The following is a 14,275-nucleotide window of genomic DNA, read 5'->3' on the forward strand; positions in this document are numbered from 1 at the left end:
GACGATAGTATTTATCATCTTATGGCAAATGAAATTTCAACTGTTCCACTTTAGAACAAGTTGGAAGATTTGTATGTGAAGAAAACCGCTAGCAATAAGGCTTTCTTAATAAAAAATTTTGTAAATTTGAAGTACAATGAGGGTTTTTCCATTACCGAACACTTGAACCAAGTGCAAGATGTTGTAAATCAGCTAGCTTCAATGAGTATTGTAAGAATCAATTTTCTCAAAGAGGAAATTAAAAGGAAATCATTAGACACTAGAAAATTAAATGCACTTCTTACAGAAAATCGGGGTAGAAATCAAAGTTAAGATCCATACAACCGTGACAGGTCTAGAGGTAAATCCAAGTCAAGAAAGGATATCACTTCCCATTAGTGTAACAAGCCAAGATGCTTCAACAGAGAATGCAGAAAATTAAAAAGGGACAAAAAAATGAAAAAAGAAAGAAGGAAAGGAAACGACTACAATTGTTTCAGATGGTGAGGTTATGATTTTTGCAGGTTGTGAAGAGTCTTGTTTTAACCTCCAAGACACAAATTGGATTATTGATACTGGTGTTTCATACCACGCTACTCCACACAATGAATTCTTTACTACTTACGAATCAAGTGATTTTGGTGTTGTAAGAATTGGTAACAACTACACATAAAAAATTGTGGGGTTAGGTGATTTACAAATAGAGACCGATATTGGTTGTAAATTGGTTCTCAAGGATGTGAGGCACATACTGGATGTTCGTTTTGACCTAATTTCTTCAGAAAAATTAAATGAAAAAAGTTACAACAACAATTTTGGTGAAGGAAAATGGAAGTTCACCAAAAGATCTCTAATAGTGGCAAAGGGGTGACGATGTTGTATCCTTTTACAAAAGGAACATGTAAATATTATAAAAAAGGGCTCCTCCAACTTATGACATAAGCGGCTTGGTCACATGAGTGAGAAAGGACTTCAATCTCTTTCCAACAAACAACACCTCCCTAGCTTGAAAGGTACGCATTTAGATTCATGTGTTTATTGTTTTTTAAAAAAATCCTCCTCATCGAAAGCAAAATGTTTTAAAATTGATTCATTTTGATGTATGTGACATAAAAGCCAAGTCACTTGGTGATGCCTCCTACTTTGTTACATTGATTAATGATGCATCTAGAAAAGTATGGGCATATACCATGAAACATAAAAATGGAAGTCTTGGAGATATTCAAACATTTTAATGCTAGAGTTGAAAGAGAAACAGATAAACTCCTCAAATGCATCCATACAAATAATGGATGTGATACATTGGTCCATTTGAGGAATATTGCAAAAACAATGATATTCAGCATGAACAATCCGTTCTAAAGACACCACAATATAATGGTGTGGCTGAACGGATGAACCACACCATTGACAAAAGAGTTACGTGTATGTTTTCACATGCTAAATTACTAAAATCTTTTTAGGAAGAGGCAATGTGTACTGCTTGTTATTTAATTAACTCGTCTCCTTCAATTGTTTTGAATGGAAATATGCTAGAAAAGGTGTGTATAGGGAGAAATGTCTCTTATAACCACCTACGAGTATTTGGTTGCAAAGCACCTGTGCATATTCTCAAAGATGAAAGGTCCAAACTTGATGGAAAATCCAAGCAATGCATTTTCTTGGGTTATGCGGATAAAAAAATTTGGTACAAGTTATAGAATTCAGTTGACAGGAAATTAATAAAAAGTAGAGATGTGATCTTTCTTGAAGATCAAATAATTGAACCTAAAAACATTACTAAGTCACAGTCAAAGTCTGAAAGCTTTGCTAATTTGGATCCAGCTCCTTCCTCTATTGTGCATGGTAAAAATAGAGAAGATTTACAAAATAATGTGGTTAATGATGATAATGCTTCAAGTGGAAACTTAGGTGGTATTGATCATGAAGAACAGGAGGAGCAAAAAACTATGACTATTACAAGAAAAGTACATTGACAAAGTGGAAAAATTTAACATGGACAAAGCCATGTTAGTTAGCGCATTTGGCCAGTTACTTGAACGTTTTCTAGGCCAATCGGTCTGACTGTCTAAGTGAACAACGGTTCAAACACATTGGGTGAGCGTCTAGATCAAATCACCACAACACATTGCTGGTCACAGGACTGCAGCCGCACATTTGGCCAGCAAGGTGCTACTGTCAGCATATCCGAACTTGTTTGGTCAATTTATCCATGAATAAGGACCACGTGCACTTTGATGAAGTTCCATCGTAACTGAAAACTGATCTCCCTCCCACAAGTGTTCTAACATCAACCACTAGAACCGATACATTCAATGCATAATTCTATATAACAAAGCAGAAAGGTATGGGTAATTACAAGTAAGAAAGCTCGCAGATGCTCCTGTCTTGCCATGTAAAACCTTTCATTAAACAGCTTGGTATATCCGAATACTTATCAAGCGGTATTGATCTTTAAAGACAAGCTTAGTGTCTTTCGGTCATTTGGGCTGTCAGAAGATCTTCCTAAAATGACTTGTCAAACATCCCAGGAAACTCACTTTCCTCAACCTAATATATTCTAGTTCTAGTGTAGGGTATGCATATGTTTTGGACTTCTTAAATCCTAAATACGAATGCATATCTGATATCATCACCCTCCATACATGATACATCGAGTGGGAATTGAAACTCAAGCCTATGCACTACAGAAGTTCATAGCTAGTTATGAGATTTTTGACATATTCAACACCCACATGCATTCAGTATACGCCACCAACTACGATCTTCTATCTAATATCTAACTAGACAATTCATGCATTTTCATAGAAAAAAGTATTCATTAAAATACAAAGAACACTTAACAAATTCCATAAAATTACCCCAAAGCAATCTTTCTCATCCATGCAAACACACCTACCACCCCCCAAGGACAAATTAAAAGCCATATCATAACACCCCCAAAGTGCTATCATTATCCCCTCTTCCAAATTCTCTATCCGAGGATTAGAAGAAAGGATTAGAAGAATCTTTAATAACAAAGAAAGGAAGAAGGATCAATTATGTGCTGTGACCGGTTCGGGGCTGGTGGATTAGATGCTGAATCTTCCAGAGTCCAGAAATTCTAAGAGAGAACGCTTTGATTCTGAATTTTGGGCTTCTTTGAGTCCCTGTTAAGAAGAGTGTCTGTTCTGTTTTCCTTTTTGTTTTACTGCTTGTAATCTGGCTTTGTGGGTGATGCCTTGTCACCTGCTGCATTCTACCTCTCTTCTTATATTTAATGAATTTTCTTTTTGATTTATCTTCCCAAAAAAACTCTCTCCAAGCATACCTCCCTCAAAATTTACCTGGCTCTGAATCAATTTGCAGACTACAATTCACTACTTAAAAAGCTCATGGTTCAGTAACTGTACTTTTTCTTTTTTATTTCTTTCATTTGTTTTGAGAGTAAAGCAACAAATGTTACAAATCTATTCAAAAGATATGAGAGCTTAAACAGATATTTTTTAGGAGGCCTAAAGGAAGCAAAAGAGATTCATGTTCAACTCGATAGTGTTTTCTATGGCAAGTCTTCAACTCGATAGAATTGACCAAAAGAACCCTTGAAATAGATTCTCACTTAAAGAAAGGGTTCTTGTCATAAGTTGTTCCTAGATGGGTTTTCTTACCAGCTAAATTGTTCTTGGTGTTTATAATGTTTTAGATACCTTTTTCATGCAAACCATTTACATTTACATGGAAATGTATGTGCCGGTAATAGATACAAGAATAGATGTTTCAAACACGTTTGCATGCATCAACTAGAAGATCAAGATAACTAAAAGAGCCAGAATGGACTACCACAAAAGGCGCTAGAAGATCAAGATAACTACAAGAATAGATGTTTCTTTTCTTTTTTCTTTTTTCTTTTTTTTTTTTTGAAAAGAAAAAAAAGGGGTGGATGTCAAACTATAACATTACAACGCATCTTCATGATAAAAAAAAAAAAGTCCAAGGCTTGGAAGCAAGGAAAGCATTGCTCCTGTCTTTGAAGGAAACCTTTGTAATCTGTATCATGAACAAGCCCACATCTTGTTTCACGATTCCTTAGAAACTATAGTTTGAGTATGGTGCTGATAGAAAAGCCAAAATTGCCCATAGTCTGAAAAGGGATTATATGGTCATCCTATGACAAATCTTCATGATAAAGATGAAGCCCAAGCCCTAAACGTGCACAAGCTCGACGAAATGCCATTGATTCTGCCTTTTGAACAGGGTCCCCGAAATTTGTATCATCAACAGAGGCAGTGCCAGTCGATTCCCTAAAAATCTTTTCCAAGTAGCCAAGTCAACTGAATTAGATATCTATAATAATTCCTTCATTTTCTCCCAAATTCTTAAGATACATTTTTAATTACTCTTTAATGGTTTAAAGACATTTGAAAGCATTATAAATTTTAAGATAATCTGGCAAATCCTACAAAGGTAAAATAAAGAACTTTTTTTGTTACAACTCAATACAACACTTAGATTTAGGGTAGTCAAAAGTACATATTTAAGAGAAAATCAAATATTTTTAATAACTGGAAATAATCAAACTCAAATGGCAAAGTCAAACACATGGAAACTAGAGATATTTGCATGAGAACAAAAGAATCAGGAAAAATGAATTTGAGTGGAGTACTTGATAAATATAATTTTAGATAACAAGCTCAGATGAATATGTTGAAAAATTTTATATTAACATGAACTCATCTAGAGACCAACACCAAGTGGACCCTTTTTTTTGTTGCTTTACAACTGATTTTAAAATGCTTTTGGAACAATCTATTTTTTAATTCTATGAGAACTCTATTGAGTTTTCCATACATCCACTGAATCCTTTATAGTTAAATGAAGTTTTCCAGATTTGGAATTGGAAACCCAGTTTTTGAAAAGGGGAAGCCATATTAGGGATTCTTTTCAAGCATCGAATCAGTTTTTTTTTCTTTCAGAAGATATCGTTTAAGGCAGTAAGAACTTAGGATGATAGCAAATAGTCACACATATGAAACTAAGCAGTGAAAACTACTTCACATGCAAACCTGTCTTTGAAAAATAGGAAACAACTAATCAAAATTTTTAAAAATATTTTCCAATGCTAAAAGTTCAAGCACAGCATAAAAAACATGCCAACCATGCGTAAACATGCACACAAAAATACAAAAACTCCTGAAAAATATAAAGTGAAGTGGTACCTCAGCATCAGTCCCATAGAGTGTTACACGATAGACAACTGATACCGACTTCCCATCAGCAGAATAGGTGATGCTTCGAATTTCACCAGACCATTCTACAATGGTGAACATGAGATACTTTCAGAGTTGTACAATTTGATACTCTAAAGTACACATCCCCCTCTAGTCCTCTACCCAAAAAAAAAATTAGATGAATAAATGAAAATCAATTGTAATTGTTTAAATGAAAAAGAAAGCAATATGAGAGAGAAATTAAGATCTAAAATAAACCTGGAGCATGTAAATTCATGATCCGATTGATAACATGCCTGCAAGGAGTGAAAAACAGATCATTCAAATCCAAGTTTAAAGCATTCCAACAAATATATGCTAGGTTCGTAAAAATTACTGAAAACTAGCCATGCAGAACTACTAGAACAATCCTCTGGTTTTTTATAGAGTCAAATAAAGATCCAAAAAGGATCATTACTCTCTAAGGGCCAGCTATTCAGGGCCTTGGGAAGGGTAATAAACTGGATAGGACCTTAACCTTTAGCATTCATTTCTTACAAAGTGGTCGCTCTCAGACTCGAACCCGCGTTCTCACTCTTGTCAGCCCGATATTTTACCATTGCACCAAGCAATGGCCCTACATCATTACCAATTTACTATCAAGAAACCAGTATATAGAAAATGAAGAAAAATATGGGCATGCAACCAAAGATTTCTTAGTAAAAGAAGAAGAACCACGGACATGAATCAGAAATTCTCTTCTAGGCAAACCGAAATGTCACAATGAAACATAGACACTCTCAAAATAATCATGAAAAAGAGCATGAAAACTCCCAATCAAAACCATTTCTTACACATTTTCTTGTATGTAGATGCTAATCATGTTTTCCCTGAATTCACAATCCTCTTTCATTTGTAATTCACAATTTTTTCAGAGTTTTCTTCAAGAAGTTCTAGATTCAAAGTTTACCAAACTAATCCAATCTGATTGAGAGTGAGATACAGATAGAGGTTCTTACCAAGGAACGTATTTAACGGATAACCCATTTTCCATTCGAACTTTGATGAGGGAATCCGGGATTCTTTTATTAAGTTCTCTGAGAACTTCCGACAACGGGCGACTGATTCCAGAAGTCGGAACATCGGAAGCTTCGGAATGTTCTATTGGGACTACCACTCTCTCCTCACTCTCCTTCTCGCTCGCCACAGGAGCGGAAGAAGCTTTGGCGTAAGACCAAGAAGAGATCCGCGGTGACAGTCTTAGAGGGTACTTTAAAGACGAGCAAGAACAACGAGTGGAAGACTTGAACAGGGATTTCATCAGAAACGACGCCATTAAAGAGTTCTTCCGCTCTTTCCCTCTGAGAGAAAGATGACCGGAACTCCGGAAGACAAAACCCCAGTTTTAGGGTTTTGGACATGCCTATGGAAATGGAAGTCAAAATTACCATTTGATCGACATTTTGCTGCCCCGAATTTTAAGAAACAACTGGAGGGGACCCGTGCGATGCACGGGAAATCCGAAAGATTTAATAAATTTATTTATTATTAATTAATATTAAATTAATAATCAAAATTTATTATTATTTAATTATAAGTATTTAATATTTAAAACTTTAATAATTTTATTTTTTATTTAATATTGATTTACAGAAAATAATTAATGTTAATTTAAAATAAATAAATATTTTTTAATAAATTTAGTTTTATTAATAATTTGTAGTCATTTTAATAATTGTTATTACTTTTATTAGTTTTAAATGAAATTTTGATTAGCTTTAAATAAATAGAAATAATTACAAAAAACTAACATTTTTATTAATTTCACTAACAATTAACAATTATATAAGAATGACAATAGGGTGGGTTCACGGTAGGGCACCCCATCCCTCCAAAATATCAAGTCGGCTCATTTGTCTTTATGTTGATCGTTGCAGGCCTCTTGAATCTTCTCATTCCCTATTTTTTTATTTGATTTGTGATTTTTATTTATGTGTAATGTGAATTTCTTATTGTTTATTAGTGATAGGAATTCTCTTGTGGAGACCCTATGAATCGATTGAAACCTCATGTTCATACTAGAACGACGACGATTCAATAAAGCCCTAAGCTAAGTCCAAAGGTTCTCTGAGTAAGAACCATTTGATCATCACTTATTCAATGAATAGATGTAATAACTCTAAATCCCGAGAAACGCCCATAGTCAATACACTCTCCTCCATCCCCACCCTGTCCCTAGTGTCAAGCGGGTTTAGGACAAGGCAACCACTCCCCAGTGTCGAGCGAGTTTAAGGGCAACGCACCCCACTCCTCGTCAAGGATGGGGAATCTTCAAATTTTCTCACCTTGTCCCTAGTATTGGCGGGTTCAAGTAGAGGTGTAAATTGGGTCATATTGGATCAGCACAACACGACCCGCATCTGGCCCTCACAAAGTGTGGGCCATGTTGTGCTGGCCCATGAGACGTATTGGGTAGTGCCTCCCTCCCTTAGGATAATTTGGGGGGTCAATTCGGCACGGCCCATGGCCTGAGCCCGCACAGGTCTGTGTCGTGTCGTGGGCCAGGTTTTAGACCTGGCAAAAAGTTGACCCAACATGCGAACCCGACCCAACCTAACCCGAAAAAATAGGGTTAGGGTCTCATATTTAGTTACTCGAATGTAAAAATGACCCTATTCGACCCAACTAAAAAAAAATCGAGTTGGATTGGGTCATGGGTCAACTCGTCGATTATTTATGCGTTGTTAGAAGTTTACACTCTTTAAATTTTTCTATTTAGTCTTTACTTTTTATTGTTTACTATTTAAATTGTTAAATGTTTCAAGTTTTTTATTTTATATTTGGAATTTCAATGTTAATTCTTTTAATTTTAAAAATTTTCATGTAATTTTTCTTTATTTTTTTTAAATTTTAATTATTTTTTGGAATGACCCGAATTGACCCATGGGTCAACCCTAACCCGAACATTTAGGGTTAGGGTCTAGCACTTGACAACCCAACTTGACTTGAAATCAATCCGAAGTACATCGACCCAACCCGAACCGACCCACCCAACCCAATTGCTAGGTCTAGCCAAGTTGGTCCATGGGCTGAGCCTTGGACCAAGCCAAGCTATGAAAGGTCAATTTAAAAAAAAAAGATGAAAAAGATGTTTAATTTTTTATTTCATATGATTTTTTATGTATACAATTAGACATATTCATGGGCCGAGTAGCCTCACGGCTCAGCCCGGCCTAACCCATTATTTTTCAGGCTTGGACAAAATTTCAGGCATGTGGGTCGAGCTTGAACTTTCTCAAATAAGCCCGACCAGTACTATTACATATATAAAAAAATACTTATGTTATATATATATATATATATGCTTATTAAATTATTAATAAATATCTATTTATTAATAGGAAATATAAATTAGTTTACCAATTTATTAAATTATTACCAAATTAATATAATATTAGTTTATAAAAGTATATTGAAAATAAGACATTTTGTGTATAGGTCGGGCTTTGGGCTTGGGCTTAAGATCTAGGCCCGATGGTTGGGCTGAGCTCGGGCTTAGGCTTGAACATTTTTTATTGATAAAGAGGCTCATGTTAATTACAAAACTATGTTTTTTTTTTATAAATTAAATTTTTTATTTAATTATAGTCTACTATAAAAATATATATAACATTTCTATGCATATTAATATAAATTTTGTTATTTAAATATTATATAATAATATTTACCATATATGCATATAATTTCAAAGTTGAGCTTATTATGGGTTATTTAGCTTGGGCCCTATCTACTAAAGCCACCATTGGACTCCAAAAGTTTGATACCCAATTAGACTTTGAATCTCATTATCCCTGACAATGTGTGGGCATGGTGCATATCTCAACTAGACCTAACTCAAAAGAAAATAGTTGCTTAATTAAGTTATAAACGAGTTGCTATTTATTATTATTAATTATTAAAATATTGTAATTATTAAATGACTATATTTATTTAAAATATAGTAATTTCGTGAAATTATCATATTTTTAGAAATATTGCTAATTTCTTGCCTAAAACAAATTAAATGTAATTTTTTGGCAAATAAATATAATTTTCTACTATTTATAGCTTAAATTATATTTATTGTTAATTATAGTTTAAAAATAACTAATGTTAATTATATTACTATTAATAAATAAAATGCATCAATTTTTCATTATTATTTAGTGTTTTTTTTTCAATAAATTACAATTAATTTAATTTTTTAATTTCTTAATTTTTTTAGTATTTAATTAAGCTTTAGGTTTTTTAGAATTTTTGGATCTTTAATTAAATTTTGGTGTTTTTTTCATTATTATTTGGTAATTGTTGCATATGAGTATTTTTCATTAATTTTCAGTTTTTTTCAGCATTTATTTTTGCATACTAGTCACTACAAAATTAATTTGCATACGCTTCCAGTAAACATAAATTAAAAAACTAAATAAATACCATAGTTAATAAAAAATACAGCTAATTTTCAATATTTTTCAATAACTTCTGGCTTGGGTATATTTTTAATAATTTTTAGTATATGCCCTTATTAATATAAAATATTGTTAATTTAAAGTATTTTTTAATTACTCTTAGTGTTTTAATTATGTTTAGGCTTTTCAGAATTTTCAGAATTTTTAATTAATTGTTGGTATTTTTCATTATTATTTAGTAATTTTTGCATCCGAGTAATTTTGCAATAAAATATTGTTAATAAAACATGCTCTACATTTTAAACTTTCATTAACTTTTATCATTTTTAATGAGTTCAATATGCACAATAAAGCTCTCAACTCATAAAATTTATTAATTAATTAAAATGCATTAATACAGAGTTATCTAACAATATAATTAAAACTATCAATTAATATTTTTATATTTAAATTTCTTATTTTTTAATTAATTGTTGGTATTTTTTTCATTGTTATTCAGTAAGTTTTGCAATAAAATACTGTTAATAAAATGGGTTTTGCATTCTAAGTTTTCATTAATTTTTATCATTTTAATGAATTCATTATGCACAATAATAAAGGTCTCAGCTCATAAGTTATCTAATAATATTATTACAAGTTTAAAGCTATCAATTAATATTTTTATTAGCTTTTATTAAGTTTGATGTTTAAGTGGAATTGAAACACATTTTTAATATTTATTAAGTTTTATTAATATTTATTTTTAGTGAAGTTATGTGGATTTTTAAATTAATAATTTCTTGATTGTTTAACCTTAACCTATTATATTATTACCATTACTCACTCTCTCTCTCTCTCTCTCTCTCTCTCTCTTAAATGTAGTAATAACATGCATTAAAATAAGAGGCATCGGAAAACCCAAAGGTCTTTCTCTAAATGCAGTTTTATTAATCTAATCAATAAAATCAATGATTAATGTTTTATATTTTTAAAATAAAATAAATTAAGAAAAATATAAAAAATGGAGAAAATAGATGAATAGCTTCTCTCAAATGAGAGACATGCATGTTGACTTGGATAGACCAATTTTAATATATATAGATAGATAGATAGATAGATTACAACCACCTATCACTCGTGACCCTCAGTCAAAAGGTTTTTGTCCTTCGACATCCAGATGCTCTCTGACGAGAGGTTTAAATGAAAATGATTGAAATCGAGATTTGTCAAAATGAGAATGAATTAAAATAATTAATTTAATTTGTTATAAAAATAATTTAGTAATTTGTATTAGTTATATTAATAAGGGCTTTTTACATAAAAAATGATGAAGTATGATGATTTTACAAAATCAGATATGTTTTTTGTTTTTTTGTTTTTTTTTTTAACTAAAACAATGAGCGGGAAAAGGTTTTGTTTTTTTCTAGATTAAAATGCCCTAAATTCCTGTTCATATAAAACCGTTTTGCATTTGGAATGAAAATCAGACACATCAGCAACATATGAAGTTAGATGAGGCGCACACCAGCAAATAGATGGACAGTTTAGGCCTTTCGTCAATGAAAAATCACCCTAAAATAAAAATAAAAATAACAAAAAGACCTGGCTACCTTCCATCCACTGTCTGATTTTACGTGACAGTTCTAACGCAGTTCTCAATGGGAGGTTATTGGAGGAACATCTTTCCTCAAAACTCGCCAAAGACCTGGCTACGATGAAAAGGATCAATGGCAAAAGAGAGAATTCATTGCTAGGTTTAATAAAGGAATTCGTTCGCTAATTCTTGTATGCATAATCATATACTCTCTACACTTCACTTGTAGGCTCCAACTTTTAAATGGGGTATTAGTATAACAAATTAGTATTACTTACTTTTCTAAATCCACTGAAAAGCTTTGATATCCTCAGAAAATTGGTAAAGGGTTGGGTCGGGTGTGGGTTGAGTATCAATCCATCCATACTGATCCTTCAACCCATTTACCACCTATATTTATTGATGCCAGTGAGTCACAACCCACCCTAATCTTGACCCACCCCGTATGGCCCATCTTGACCCACCTATACGATCCATCCTAACCCAAAGTGTAACATTTTTTCTATTTTTTCTTTATTTCAAATGCAATAAACATAGAAATATCAACTAAGAAAACATAAAAATGATAAAAGAATTCAAAAAATATATTTTCAAATAAAAACAAAAATGCACAAAAACAATGAAAATGATAAATATATTTCATATAAAAGATAAAAAATTAAATGAAATTATCATTTCACATAAACATAGATGACTGTTAAAAACATATAAAATTGCAGAAAATGCAAAAAATACAAAAAATGCAGAAATTTAGAAAATACAAGATAAGAAAAATAGAAATTGCACAAAAACTGAGGAAATTATAAAAATTATAGAAAAACACAAAGATTGCAAATAAATAAGAAAAATACAGAAAAATGTATAAACTGCAATATGAAACGTTTAGAAAAATGATAAAATGCAAAGAAAATACAAAAATTACAAAAAAGAACACAAAAAAAATTGAAAAATTATAAAGATTACAAAATAACAACAAAAATATAGTAAAGCAAAAAATGCAAATAAATAACAAAAGTACAAGAAAACCAAACGTAAAAAATGTAGGAAAATTACAAAAAATGATAGATTTGCTTTTTGAATTTTTTAATACAAGAAAATAAAATATAAAAATGTTAGTAGATTTTTTATAGAAGTTTCCATCATTTTCTTAAATCAATAAAAAATGTAAAAATTTTGAGAAAATATATCTGATTCCATTTTTACAGGCAGCTGATTCCATCTTCTTTCCTTACAAGCGGCGAACCCAGAGCTGTCTTCAGAGAGGAAAACGATCAAAACAAATCTGGGTTTAAATATAATATTTGAGTTGGCTTTGATTGACTTGGCTCAATTAGAAATGTGATAAGACTATTATATGTATACATTAGTGTAGGACAAAACAACCTTTGCGTGAGAATAACAAAAAGAACTTTATCATCGTCACGATCAATATTGTAAACCATCCAACTTAATTCGGATTTGCTCCTCTCCCTCATATACGGCCCATTTAAGAATGTCCCTTACTTGGGCTCAGCATGGCGAGGCTCATCCACTCATATGTGGGCCAAACCTGAACTCTCCCATGGCATGGCCAAGGCCCAAATGTTATGGGCCTTTTGGGCCCTCATTCTAGCACCAATGAATATGGCAAAAATTGGCGCCTTCATTTTGAACCATCAGTCTGCCAATGAAAACATTTCCCTTCCATTTCGCAGGAGAGAGAGAGAGAGAGAGAGAGAGAGAGAGAGAGAGAGAGAGAGAAGCATCAAGTAGCAAAAACAGAAAACAGCGGAGAAAGGTACCCTAGACGATAGAGGCGTCCGAAAGATGATTCTTAGAACTCCTCCTCCAAGGAAGCGCAAGGTGGATTCCGGCGCCACTGACCACGAGACTCCCGGTTCGAATCGCGCTCTAGTCATCTATGAAGACCCCGTGCCGGAATCTTCTCACGATCCCTGTGAGCAGATGCTCTGCACTTACCAATGCCGCCAAATGGTATCCCTCTCGAAATTCACTACAGTCAATTTATTGTCCTTTGTAACAACTTCGGGTCTTATTGATTTCATTGAACTTTTCATAGTAGAAGTTCGTCAAAAAAAGCTTTTATATGAGATTAATGTCTTCTATGTTATTTTTTTTGGCTCTTTGGTTTGAGTGTTGAAATCAATTGCATGAGCTACTTAATTAGTTCAGCTTCAAGAAAACCCATTGGAATTAGTTCAGATTCTTCTCTTTTCCAGGCTCTCGTTTATTGCCTCAGGGCCTGGGGTATTTTAGGTTTGCGGTTGCTTGCATTTGGAACCGACAATTGAGAGACTGACAATAAATTTACTATTTATTACCGTTTTTAGATAGTGATGGCTGTGATAGAAAATCTGTAGAAAGTTTCCTTTATTTGCAAAAGAAATATTGGGGACATATGCTATAGTTTGGTTGTAAAATTTTTTAGTTGCCAAGAGTGAATGGATTATTAGATCATTTAATGTGTGTGTCTCTAGAGTTAAAGCAAGGTGGTTGAAGTAGATAGGTGCATCTTGTGCCTCTAGGGCGTCATGTTATCTTTTAACATGCAGGTTGTACTTGTAGGTTCAAGTCCTACTCCTACATAGGCTTACTTACAATTACAGACTTATAGATTAGTGCTAAAATGTCTTAAATTAAATTCTTAACTCTTATCTAAAAGAACCTCTAGGATAACTTTCTTTGTACAAATTCCGCATGTATCATGATGCATTTTACAGTACATTCTAAAAGACTAAAGATCAATTACTAAAAGGACATATAATATGCCAATATCAGAAATGACAAATCAGAGTATTTAAATACAAATATAAAGTCATATTTTTTTGAACCCCAAACTTTACTCCTGATGGAGTGGTGGCCATCATTGAATTTTGCTAATAATAAATTGGTAAGAAATACTTGAGGGGGGGGGGGATTGGGGATGTAAAAGCCTTACCCCTCAGAAAAAAAATATATACAAGGAGATCATCCCCATAGTTATTAAACATCATGTACAATAAAAAAACTCTAAAATCCACCAATCAAGAAAAACACAAAAACAGAATACCTGAACCATCATTTTTAAACAAGACTTGAATATGAACTGGGAG

The 14,275-nt window shown here is 32.6% G+C and overlaps 2 protein-coding genes across 3 annotated transcripts in view; one reads left to right on the plus strand and one right to left on the minus strand.

Annotated features, from left to right (window-relative positions):
* Nucleotides 1-3,772: 3,772 nt before the first annotated feature.
* On the minus strand, nucleotides 3,773-6,618 carry RAD52-1 (cobalt ion binding protein). The gene is made up of 4 exons (XM_088946601.1): nucleotides 6,185-6,618; nucleotides 5,445-5,482; nucleotides 5,175-5,269; nucleotides 3,773-4,267 (listed from the first exon to the last, which is right to left on the minus strand). Exons 1-4 carry the CDS (start codon nucleotides 6,499-6,501, stop codon nucleotides 4,124-4,126), a joined length of 594 nt encoding a protein of 197 aa, XP_088802727.1. The 5' UTR covers nucleotides 6,502-6,618; the 3' UTR covers nucleotides 3,773-4,123.
* Nucleotides 6,619-12,825: 6,207 nt separating this feature from the next.
* The window catches only part of MAD1 (mitotic checkpoint family protein), a 108,613-nt gene continuing 107,163 nt past the window's right edge, over nucleotides 12,826-14,275 (plus strand). Inside the window, exon 1 of one of the 2 annotated variants that reach the window (XM_088945326.1) lies at nucleotides 12,826-13,157. In XM_088945326.1, the coding sequence (XP_088801452.1) occupies nucleotides 12,990-13,157 (168 nt within the window). In that variant the 5' untranslated portion in view covers nucleotides 12,826-12,989. The remainder of the gene's footprint in view (nucleotides 13,158-14,275) is intronic. The other variant, XM_088945327.1, reaches the window with a different exon arrangement.

Source organism: Nelumbo lutea, chromosome 5 (assembly GCF_056320005.1).
Source record: "Nelumbo lutea isolate HS-2025 chromosome 5, American lotus-T2T, whole genome shotgun sequence".
NCBI lineage: Eukaryota > Viridiplantae > Streptophyta > Magnoliopsida > Proteales > Nelumbonaceae > Nelumbo > Nelumbo lutea.

What these genes read in the sequence shown, in the direction of transcription:
- RAD52-1 (XM_088946601.1), bottom strand. Translation starts at nt 6,501, where the DNA reads ATGGCGTCGTTTCTGATGAAATCCCTGTTCAAGTCTTCCACTCGTTGT. An exon ending in CATGAATTTACATGCTCCAG is followed by an intron (nt 5,270 to 5,444) that starts GTTTATTTTAGA and finishes TCACCATTGTAG; the next exon opens with AATGGTCTGGTGAAATTCGA. An exon ending in TCTATGGGACTGATGCTGAG is followed by an intron (nt 4,268 to 5,174) that starts GTACCACTTCAC and finishes TACTTGGAAAAG; the next exon opens with ATTTTTAGGGAATCGACTGG.